Consider the following 12,087-nt stretch of genomic DNA (forward strand, 5'->3'; position numbering starts at 1 on the left):
CTGTTCCAGTACTTTTGCTCTCCTAAAAATTGGGTGGTCTGTCACCAAAGGTGCCATGTTCTAAGCTGTCTAACACATTTATATGAATTCTGATCCAGCATCTCATATTCATCTTTTGATCTCAAACCCAAATATCTTCAATGTATAGCAAAAACAAAAGAATTGGCCTTGCCATTCCAATACTTTTGGAGAGGACTCTACATAAACTGAAAGTTCTTAAAAATGAAACATTTAATTTTACTATGTCTCTTTGGTACATACTTATTTCACATAAAACTCAAAAATCATAAAATCTTTAAAAAATATTTAATAAGAAAAACACTATAAGCATCCATTATTTTACACACACACACACACACACACACACACGACTCAGTCCTCTGAATACACAAACACACAGCTCAGCTAATGAAGATTCACTCCACACTGAAGCAGCTGTATCTCGTTAGCCTTAATAACAAATTAGGCGAGTGAGTCTCTCCACCTCTCCTTCACTCTGTCCACCTGTGTCCACAGTGTGGAGCCGTACACACGTAGTACAGCCTCATTGCATCCTACAACACACAAACACGCACAAGTTATAGCTCAAATTAAACACAAGGCATTTTGGAATGTATTAGCGTGACACTGAGCTGTTCTCCACACATTCATTCTCTCTAGTGGTGACCAATATGTCTGTCTACACATCCTGTCTGTGTTGTGTACTGGTTGTGTAATTGGACACACTGGGTTTTTATTCATTATGTAATTGTGTGTTTTATAACTGTGTACCTCAGCCTTCATGCTGTGTGACTGGAAGAACACTGCCTCCTTGTGGCCACATCTGGAAACAAGAATACACTTACAGCATGATACAATACTTAGTAATGCACTCACTCACTCACACACTCACACACACACGTTCACACTCTCCACAGCTGCAATGATTTGCACTGATTTGTACTAATTGATGCGTGTGTGCTGCACTCACTTAGGGCATGGATGATCTTCGGTACGAGGCAGTGTTGGATCTTGAGACACATCAGCAATTATCTGTGTGAGCTCGCTGTAGAAACACAATCAACATGCAGTCAAACTGCAGTCGACACCAAATCATAATAACTAGCTAATTTATGATATATATTGTTGATAGTAATATACGTTGTAATATGACAGACATTATGCTAATAGTATATTGTTGCTAGATGTTAATCTGTAAATCTATTCTTCAGTCTAAAAAGACAATTTTGTCTGCCATTTTTTTTTTAAGTAATCATAATTGTCAGAATTGACAGTGAAGAGGTTGTGTCTGTACTCACTCAACTTCGTGTGTGATTTTGTTCACATAGATGCAGCTGTTATCGGCTTCCTGCTGATAATCACAGTTCCTGCACTGCACATGCGTGCACACACACACACACACACACAAACATTATTAGATCACTGATTACTGATATACTGATATACAGACAGGGTTGTGTTTTGGTGACTCACAGCGTAGAGGAGGATGCGGTTCTCTTTGTCCTCTTTTGGATACAGCATGTTGTTACTGTAAACAAAAAACACAACCGTCATGTTTATGGCTGCAACAACTAGCCGACAAAATTGAAAAAAATATAACAGGCAACAAATTTCATACTTGATGAACTGTGTTATGAAGCCTGCTGTGGTGTGCTACATCTTTTAATTTGGACCATTAACACATTTTTGTTGTAAAATGGAGAAGCATGTTACCACACACAACATATGGGACATTACATTACACTACGCTGCTGGCCTCATGACATAACTTGTGTATTCATGTGATTTGTAATCATTTGTTTGCAGGAATATGAGAAACACTGCAAGCGCGATGTTCTTGCTTGAAGCATGCTTATTAACTACTGGGTGCTGAGCTGTCCTACCTTATTCAGATTTCTAGCTATTATCACACATTCGTGGTAATATTCGTCTATCTTTACTGCCCTATCAGAAAACCTTATCTTGTGGTATTTCATTTGCCTTGAACGACAGCTTGATGGGTTGAAAATGACTGAACATGGTATCAAACGAATGATTCATCTATGAGACAAACATTTTCTCACTTCAAAACATCACTGATGCCATGAAGCATGTGCACATTGCGGTGTTGTAATTTTCTCAGCATACACAATATATTTTTAAAAAATATATCTCGTGTGTGTCATCCGGTCTCCGTCCTGCTTTCGGTTCATATCGAAGTCAAGCCCAAAAAAAGTCGATTCACTGATTCCAGGCTTTGAAAACCAAGAGTCAGTGTTTGTCAATTCCAAACACTGAAAATGATTCGCTTGTACACACAGGCGAGCGAAACTACTTTAGCATCAGAGTGTGATCATCAGTGAGGCGGCCAGTAGATATTTATTTTGCACTTGTCTGGTCAGAACTGAACAAATCAGGGTGTGAATTTCAGGTAAGACACATAATTGCAAAAAAATTGCAAAAAAGGCACAGAAAACTGTCACCTTGTGTTCATTCAAGTGTGTCATTTGGTTGTCATGAGCACTTGATAATATTCACATACTGTGACTGATTATCTGATTAATGTCAGTAAAATTGTATTGCAGTTAGTTACCTGTTATTTAATTAAGCCTAGTTAAGAGCTCTGTGGTAGTATTAGTCTATTAAAATACTGCAAAGAAGTATTTTTAAATAAATATTTTTGGGTGTTTAATATATTTTAGTATAGGTTAGTTTAATATATGTTAGTTGCGGCCCTAGTCATGTTTGAACTTGTTGAACATTGAACTTCATGTAGCTGAAACACAAAGTGCTATGAACATCTGCTTTTATATACTAATGATCCATTTTGTGTCCTCTGTTGACCATAAGAACCCCTGACCCTGCAACCTGCACCATGGTTGAAGCAAACCCCTGACCATCATCTACATGAGGACCATGGATTGATTCTCTGGACCGCACTTGTATTTCCGCTTCACAGCCAATGTTCTCAGGGTAGGCTGAAGATACAACACCACCCTGACCAGGATAAAGTGGTTACTGAAGATGATGACGTGAGTGAACACTCAAACGAATCTACACTATATGGCCAAACGTCTGTGGACACCTGACCATCACACCCATATGTGATTTTGAACATCCTATTTCAGATGTTATAATAACCTCCACTCTTCTGGGAAGGCTTTCCACTACATTTTGGAGCATGGCTGTGAGGATTTGTGCTCATTCAGCCACAAGAGCATTAGTGAGGTCAGGCACTGGTGTCAGGTGAGGAGGTCTGGGGTGCAGTCAGTGTTCCAGTTCATCCCAAAGGTGTTCAGTGGGGTTGATGTCAGGGTTCTGTGCAGGACACAAGGTTCTCCAACCTTGGCGAATCATGTCTTCATGGAGCTCGTTTTGTGCACAGGGGCATTGTCATGCTGGAATAAGTTTGTGCCCTTTTAGTTCCAGTGAAGGGAAATTGCAATGTTAAAGCATACAAACATCCTATACAGTTGTGTGCTTCCAACTTTGTGACAACAGATTGGGGAAGAACCACATATGGGTGTGCTGGTCAGATGTCCACAAACTTTTGGCCATATAGTGTATATAATCTGCCTATATTCATCCTTCCATCCTCTGTACCGTTTATCCTACACAGGGTCACACACACACACTCTCACACACACACGACCACACACTACAGACAATTTGGAAATGCCAAACAGCCTACAAAACATGTTTTTGGATCTCTCTCTCTCACACACACACACACACTCACTTTGTATTTCTGTATATATCCTTCACTGGTGTGTATGCGCGTCTTTTCATCTGTAATTAGCCTCATATCTAGCTGTATATACAGTACTTCACTGGTGTGTGGGTGTGTGTGTGTGTGTGTGTGTGTGTCAGTGTTTTCTGAGCTAACTGTGGTTTGTAATATTTTATGTCGGAGTTTATTATTACAGCTCGGTGTGTGATATTAGCTCTCGGTTATTACTGTGACTGTTCACCGACCCGCGCTGAGCAACAAGCTTAGCTAAAGTCAGCTTAGCGCGTTATTAAAGCCACTCAGTCAGTTATGATAATAAACCAGCTCACCATTCCTGACAGAACCTGATCCCGACGAAGCCTGGCTCACACGCGCCGCTTTCCAAATCCATAGACACCTTATTGCAACTGGATAATACCGCGAAGAAAAGACTCAACACCACTGCACCAGCGCTGGTGAAAACAGCCGCGACAATACTGCGCATGCGCGCGATTTGATCTTGCGCTGTTGTTACGCTAGAGCGACACCGCGCGGCGGGAGGACAGAACTGCACCGGAAACACAGCTAAAGCAAGACACTGCAGGTGAGCAGGGAATTATTTATTCATTAATTTATATTTATTAAAACAACAGATATCACACTCTGTCTTTGCCACTTGATTGCTAATATTCCTACATGTGTTTTTTTGTGCATACATTTGCATAATAATTGAAATAACAAAATCTATTCTTTTGATGTTGTTAGAATAAAAATATTTATTTCACTGTGAAGACATTTTCAGTATAAAAATATTTTATGCCATTGTTTAGTATAAAATCTAATTTAAATCCAATGATAATTGACATTTTGGGAAACTCCTCTGTAATATCCGTCTAATTAGGGATAAGAATGAAAATTTTATGAATGCATGTCATCTAGAAACAGAGCCTACAACACATGTCTTTGTTCTGGGGAGGAAACCAGAGTACCTGTCAGATGAAGGTGAAAAGGAAGAAGGGATGCCAATTTTACCAGAAGCAGCTTTAACAGGAACATACAAATTAATGAGTTAGCTAGCCAGTTAGCTATAAACTGAGCTATTTCCACTAGCGGAGCAAAAATAAACAGAACATTTGGCCATATTGTGTCTGACCTGTCACTTACTCAATATTAATTTCTTGTTTATAGAACCTTTGTATAAAAGCAATATCACCTGCTGCCAAATCACAGCCGTGGCAATATTCAGTATAACTACACAGCTGTATGTACGATATTGCTTAAGTATGAGTTACCAAGGTGTAATTAGGTGGGGCAATCCTGCCAACGCCCTGTGTGCGTGGAGTTTGTGTGTTCTCCCCATGCTTCGGGGGTTTCCTCCCCCAGTCCAAAGACATGCGTTGTAGGCTGAGTGGCATCTCTAAATTGTCCATAGTGTGGGTGTGATTCTGCCCTGCGATGGGTTGGCACCCTGTCCAGGGTGTCCCCTGCCTTGTGCCCCAAGTTTCCTGGGATAGGCTCCAGGCTCCCCGTTACCCTGTCTGGACCTCTTCCTTTATCTCTCATTATTCTATCATGGATAATCATAGGCCTGTTTGGATCTCTTTCATTTAACTCACTTTTGTGTTTGTTTGCAGAAGAATGTTGCACATATTTCTTCTCTTCCTCTCTCAAACTCAGTCTCTTCACACACCTTACCTCACACCCCTTGCTCTCTCTCTACACACACACACATACACGTGTAACAAACACATGTTTCTTGTCCATGTTTGGGTGAACTGCATCTTCACTGTGTTCCCATGTTCTTTATATAATTTTGTTGTCTTTCTCTCTAGTCTTTATTAGCTTAACAGACTTTATTTAGCTAATTGACTTTATTCATTTAATGGACATACAGTTCATAGTATTTAGCTAGCTAATAAAATCGAGTTTCAATGCCTAACAGACTTCATCTGGCTAACACAGCCATCAGATTTCATAAAGCTTAAAGAATAAACTTTGTCCTGCTTGTAGTCTTTGTCTGCCTAAGAATTTTATCTTGCTAGCAGAATTTAGGCAGCTAATAACCTTTATCTTGCTTACAAATAATTTGACCTGAAGATGGAAGGAACCAGACCGCTTCATAGAGATACATTGATCGTAGTGGGCATGTATGGTGGTATGAGCAAAGAAGGCTGTGAAAAATTGTATTTATTGTTTAACCTTTCGATCTTTTGTTAAAAAATTCAACCTCATCAGCGTTGACCTCCAAATTTGAAGGATCTGGAGAAATTCTGTATGGAGGAATGGTCTCAGATCATTTGCCATGTATTCCTCATGCAACCTCATCAGGCATTATAGGGGAAGACTCAGAGCTGTTATCTTGGCAATAATTGTGCCACACATATATTTAACACAGATTTTTTTTTTATAACCCTGTGTTGTGTTTGCACCTGTTTGATATCCATGAGCACAGAGCATTTTTGTGAATTTTTTGAACAAAAGATCAAAAGGTTAAACAATAAATACAGCTTTGCTCATATTTACCAAGGGTGCCAATATTAGTGGAGGGCACTGTATTTATTGGCACCATAGAGCTTTCTATTCCTGAACCTCCTACTGACAGAAGTAATTTTTTATTAAAGTGTTTATTAAGTTTAAATTGACATCATTTATAGACCAACTTGTTTATGAGGTATTGAAGTTTGGACTAAATCCAAGTGTCCAGTCAAACAGGCTAATAAATATAAGAACTAAATAATTTTATAACAGATTTTATAATGGTTGGTAGCAATTTCCACCACAGTAACTAAATTAAAATAAATAAATAAATAAATAAATAAATAAATCACAGACTCCCTGGCTATGCTTCCCATACCCCTGAGGGATGGCAAACCCTGCATTGAGACACTCCAGCAACACTTTATAGCAGTTCCTGTGATCATACAGATGCCTGTTATAAAAGATTTAATAAGTGGAGACTGTTTTTATGCAGAGCAATACACAGTGTTTGGAGAGATGTAAGTCCATAGTAACTGTTGCTAGCTCCAAGAAAATCTGAGCTGTTAAAAGCCTTCAGTGGCAGTACATACCTGATATACAGCTCAATTGTGAAGCCTCTATGCAGCTACAATGCTCATAACTTATAATCATGGTAAAGAAGGAAGAAATGCAACTGCTCCATTTACATTCTGTTTCCTTTTGCAACCAGCTTGATGTAGACCATTAATGAGTCTGCATGTTCGTAACAGAGGAGACGTTTCACATTGTAGTATCAGACTGGTTTGAACAGAGTCTGTAAAAATATCTATTTTTATAAAAGTCTATTGCAAATTATTTTCTAATGTTAAATAACAACATTGAACAACACACACTCACACACAATGACTGACTGATGACAGCTGGATTGTGAACAAAAAATAAATCTACAGGATTTACAGGATAAATTTACAGGATCTGCTGTGTATTTGTCTGTTCTTTCCCTCATTCACTTTCAGTAACTGTGTTATCCTTCTCAAGGTTGGGGTGGATCTGGAGCCTATTCCAGGAACACTAGGGATGAGGTGGTAGTACATCATACACACAGACACACACTCTTTAATTTACACTATATGGCCAAAAGTATGTGGACACCTGACTTTCACACTCATATGTGGTTCTTCCCAAACTGTTGCCACAAAGATGGAAGCACACAATTGTATAGGATGTCTTTGTCATTACAGTTTCCCTTCACTGGAACTAAGAGGTCCAAACATGCTCCAGCATGACGATGCCCCTGTGCTCAAAGTGAGATTCACAAAGACATGGTTTGCCAAAGTTGGAGTGTTTTGCACAGAGCCCTGATCTCAACCCCACTGAACACTGCACCCCAGGCCTCCTCACCCAACATCAGTGCCCAACCTCTCTATGCTCTTGTGGCTGAATAGGCAGAAATTCTCACAGCCACGTTCCAAAATCTAGTGGAAAGCCTTCCTGGAAGAGAAGAGGCTGTTTTAACAGCTCAATGGAACCAGCTCAATGGCCATGGTTTTGGAATGAGATGTTCAATAAGCAGGTGTCCACATTTTTAGCCCACACAGACACATGGAGAACATGCACAGAGACTCTACAAAGATAGTAACCTGAGCTCAGGAGCAAACCTGGGACCCTGCTATGCATGTCTCTATTCTTTCAATTGATCCTGAATCAATTTCAATTGATTTCAAATGATCCCAAATCACCCAGTATACAATTACACTACTTTGGTTTGAGCAATCACCAAAGAAATTCACTCATTCATCTTCAGTAACTGCTTTATCCTGGTCAGGGTTGTGATGTGTCAGGAACCTATGGATACCCTGGATAGAACTCCAGTCCATCGCAGGGTATCATACACACACACATACACACACACACACACACACACGCATTCACCCACACCTAGGGCAATTTAGCACAGCCAGTACCAGCATGTTTTAGGAGTTGGGAGGAGACCATAGAAGCTGGTGGAAACCCACATGGAAATGGGAAGAACATGCAAAACTGCATAAAGACAATAAGCTGAACCTGAAGCACAGTGTGACTTCAAACAAATGGTTTTGCAATTGCTTCCCAATGTTATAGAAAAATAAAAGGAAAACAACCTGAACATGAGCACATTACAGATCCTTCATTTATTCAGAGGAATGTCAGATAAGCTTACTGTAAATGAGCAGGGGTGGGGGTTAGGACAGCAGTGAAATGATAAAACTGACCAGGAGGCAACAATATTGAACCAGCTGCAGGAGGCGGGGCTTGGAGACGTGGCATAGAAAGACATGTCTAATGTGCCTCTCCTTATCGTACCTGCTGTAACAAATTTTACCTGATCAATTTAATCAGTGTACCAACAGATCCCATCAGATCCCTGTTTATCCAACTGCAATTTATAACAAACATTACAAAAAAATAATAAAACAGTTACAGGTTACACAAGGTTGAGTTAACCATGTGGTAAAATAACAGGAAAATAAAAGAAATAGATTACTACAGGTCAGACCTTTGTCTTTCTGCGTGAATGTGCACTGAGAAGTTTAAAAAAAAAAAAAAAAAAAGCCTGATTGGATACACACGCTAATCATGAGATGATTCAAAGGAATGTATTAACTCCATCACTCTATCTCTCACCTATCTATCTTTTCCAGAATGCCTCCATCTATCCCGCCATCTGCACACCATACAACATTTCCTTCACTCCTGTCCATCTCTCCATTCTTCCGTCTGAGAAAATGACTTGTGCAAAATCACAGAGCAGGTCTGATTATGTATGTTCATCACAAATTATGTTTTTTTTTTTTTTTTTGTGACATGAGAAATATAGATCATCTTTTAAAGGTGAGTATTCCAAAAATAATGCCATTTACACATCATCAATCCGACAAATTGTCTTTGGCATGAGAAACATATCAATTACAAACTTTACAGAGACAAGCGTTATAATGATGCGATCATTCAACTGATCAATCAAGTGATGATACAGTGTATCAAATATACTCATCTGGATTAATCCAAATGCCTAAAGTGCCATTTGTGTGTGTGTGTGTGTGTCTATTCCAAAAATGAGTGTGTACGCACATCCACACAGTCCATGTACGAATATAAAAGACAGAATAGAAAAAGTTGGGAAAATTCCCTTTGATGCACATCAAAGACATCAGACATCGAAGGCCTATAAAATGTGGAAGGATTTTAAACGATTGTTTTCAAACTGGAGGTCAAGTTCTTCTGGTTAGCAGCCATATTCATATTCTCGTATCACTGGTGGAGTCTCATCCGTCACAGCATTCTGATCGAGATCGTGCGTGCTTATCTCAGTGAAAAAAGTCTAACACACGTTTGTCAGAGGTGATTTAAGGCGCAGCATGGAGTGTGAGAGTCGCTGATTCTCTCCATCAGTCTTTTTCTTCATTGTGAGCCTGCAGCCATCACTCCATTCCTCACTGAGTGTGTCTCAGCGTCTGGCTTTGGGCAGTGTCACCTGCTGGTGCGGAGGGAGCGTCAGGACCTCTTCCCCACGATCGGATTCTCACTAAAAAGATGGAGGAAAAAAAATGGAGACTGAGAAACATTCATCGATGATCATTTTAAAAATTTCTTATAGTGGTAAGGATTGTGGATCACTGTTTAAGATTTTATTACTGTGTGTGTACTGCGTCCGGCACTGTTATTTCTCATACTACTATTTCCTCAACCCAAAACATTTAAAGTAGGATTTCTGCATTTCGTAAACTTTACAGTTTTTAAATACTTCAGACTGTGAACATTTCTATCACAATAATTACAAGTCTTAGCAACATTACATTTGTTGCTTCTGTGCAAAATTAAGGGTGCATTAGGTAAGATTAATCTTTTTTTTTCTTCAAGAAGAAATATTAGGTCAGTAATATTTAGGTGGGTTTGAGGTTTGAATGATTCCTGCCCATGTTCACAAAGCTCCCCCACCCCAGGATCTTAGATGTCTGGTATAGTGTCTGTAAAATACCTAACAGGAGGCGCATCCAAACACAAACAAGCTTTCCGGACCGGAAGTCAGTTTTCCAAATGGGTTTTCTTAGCCACTTATTAAACATTTGCTAAGGCCACAGCTTAATCCATCTTTTTTTGTAATGTTCTACATATCCTCCAGGTTATTTGTACAAGTAAGCAATCCAAAAAAGTCAACTATTGCACCTTTAAGGGAGAAAACTTCATTTTTCCTTTAATAAATGAATAAACAACAAATAACCAGTGTTTTTTTTATTATATCACTTATCTAGCATAAACTCAGACTATTTTTTCTGAGCATTATTTCTGTATGTATTTTTTTAAATAGCTGCATCACACTCTGATAATCATCCAGCCTCCTACTGCACTTTATTATTGCAGTAGTGCAGTATTTCTCCTTGAATGACATTATATACACCATATAACACCACGGTGATCTACACCACTATGGCATATTGCTAATGATGTAACTCTTTCAGTGAACCAAAACAACGATGCATCATCATAACCCTGTTGTAAATCAATAACATGTTTTAGTGATCATTATTATCTATACTGGTGTGGACAACATGAGCTGTTTGCACCTGACACTACAGATGCTGTTCTATCAGCAGTAATCACTCTATCGGTTACCTACACTCAGCAGCGGCTCGTGACTATAGATGTTGGTGCAGCAGGATGACAGTAATAACCACATAGCCTTAAACCGAATTAAATTGAGAGGCTATCCCACTTGACTTATGCTACAGGCTACTATCCAGTGAATTTATCTAGCGAACTCCATAATAGGCAGTCGAGAGTTGATAACATACAGTCATCCTGCGTACAGTCTAGCAGCTCATTTTGAGTGGTTTTGTTCAACCGTGTTTGATACAGCAGGTATGTCTCTTGTCGCCGACAAGGCGCACACACAAGACGTTAATACCATTAACCAGGGTTGCCAGGCTTCAGCAAAATTTCCAGCCCAACTACATCTCAAAAACCACACAAAAGACATGAAACTAGAAAATTCTGGCATTGGAAAAGTGAGACTTAGCATGGAAAACAAGGTCACCATGGTGTACACTTATTTCTGATGTATAGGCATTATCCACTCCAAAATCCCCCTTTCCCTCTCCCAAACATTGCAATATATGTTACAACCGAAATGGTTCTGTACATCATAGACACACTGTCTGCACTTTATTACATTTAATTTTGATTATTTGCTATAAAATAAGCATGGGGCAGCGTAAATCCTGTCCCAGTGGGCCTCTGTTAATGCTTGGTGCAGTTCCCATTTTTGATGACAAGGTGCAATAATAAGTCTATGGAAGCTAAGTGGGGCAGTGTGTAGCCTGTCTTACAATTTGTGCACCATCTAGAAAGGCAACCAAATTAATGAAATGAATCCACTTATATCTGTCAAATAGCAATTTTTTAAAATGAAGATTAATATTTGTCGAACGGCTGATATAAATGGCTCCCCTATGGACGAGCCACTACTGCCTACCCTGCTGAAAGTCATGTGGTATCACTATGTGCTTGTTTGAAAAGAACTGAAAATATTTTTAATGATTAAAAAAATTGGCTTACAGCCAACCACCTCTACAGCATAGCACAAAGGACAGAAGTATTATTGGGGGGTACTGTTACAAGATATTACAGGCCTGGTTTTAATTTACTTCCCTATACTACAGTAGCAAGTGTGCTGTTTTATGCTGCAGTCTGCTGGGGAGGCAACATAAAGCAGAAGGATGCAAGGCGGGTGGACAAACTGGTGCAAAAAGCTTCTTCATGATTGGAATGAGGTTTGAATCACTGGAGGCAGTGGTGGAGAGATGCACACAGAAAAAGCTAGAGGCCATTCTGGAATACCCGGACCATCCCCTACACAACACCCTGATGGACCAGAGAAGCAGCTGCAGTGGACGACTCACCTC

General features: G+C 39.5%; 2 protein-coding genes across 4 annotated transcripts in view; both read right to left on the reverse strand.

Annotated features, from left to right (window-relative positions):
- Positions 1–347: 347 nt before the first annotated feature.
- polr2i (RNA polymerase II subunit I) lies at positions 348–4,197 on the reverse strand. Its single transcript, XM_026914140.3, has 6 exons — positions 4,039–4,197; positions 1,474–1,528; positions 1,299–1,372; positions 971–1,045; positions 772–823; positions 348–554 (listed from the first exon to the last, which is right to left on the reverse strand). The coding sequence occupies exons 1-6, from the start codon at positions 4,191–4,193 to the stop codon at positions 492–494; spliced, it is 474 nt and encodes a 157-aa protein (XP_026769941.2). The 5' UTR covers positions 4,194–4,197; the 3' UTR covers positions 348–491.
- Positions 4,198–8,297: 4,100 nt separating this feature from the next.
- rasa2 (RAS p21 protein activator 2) overlaps positions 8,298–12,087 on the reverse strand; it is a 47,325-nt gene continuing 43,535 nt past the window's right edge. For all 3 annotated transcript variants that reach the window (XM_026913853.3, XM_053234930.1, XM_053234929.1), the window contains one exon: positions 8,298–9,710. In XM_026913853.3, coding sequence (XP_026769654.1) covers positions 9,680–9,710 — 31 coding nt within the window. In that variant the 3' untranslated portion in view covers positions 8,298–9,679. The remainder of the gene's footprint in view (positions 9,711–12,087) is intronic.

Source organism: Pangasianodon hypophthalmus, chromosome 6 (assembly GCF_027358585.1).
Source record: "Pangasianodon hypophthalmus isolate fPanHyp1 chromosome 6, fPanHyp1.pri, whole genome shotgun sequence".
Taxonomy (NCBI): domain Eukaryota; kingdom Metazoa; phylum Chordata; class Actinopteri; order Siluriformes; family Pangasiidae; genus Pangasianodon; species Pangasianodon hypophthalmus.

Excerpts from the sequence above, each read along its gene's own strand:
- polr2i (XM_026914140.3), bottom strand. The coding sequence starts at position 4,193 with ATGCGCAGTATTGTCGCGGCTGTTTTCACCAGCGCTGGTGCAGTGGTG. Across the intron at positions 1,373-1,473 it reads ACCGCATCCTCCTCTACGCT|TGCAGGAACTGTGATTATCA; the intron begins GTGAGTCACCAA and ends ACGCATGTGCAG. Across the intron at positions 555-771 it reads CACACAGCATGAAGGCTGAG|GATGCAATGAGGCTGTACTA; the intron begins GTACACAGTTAT and ends TGTGTGTTGTAG.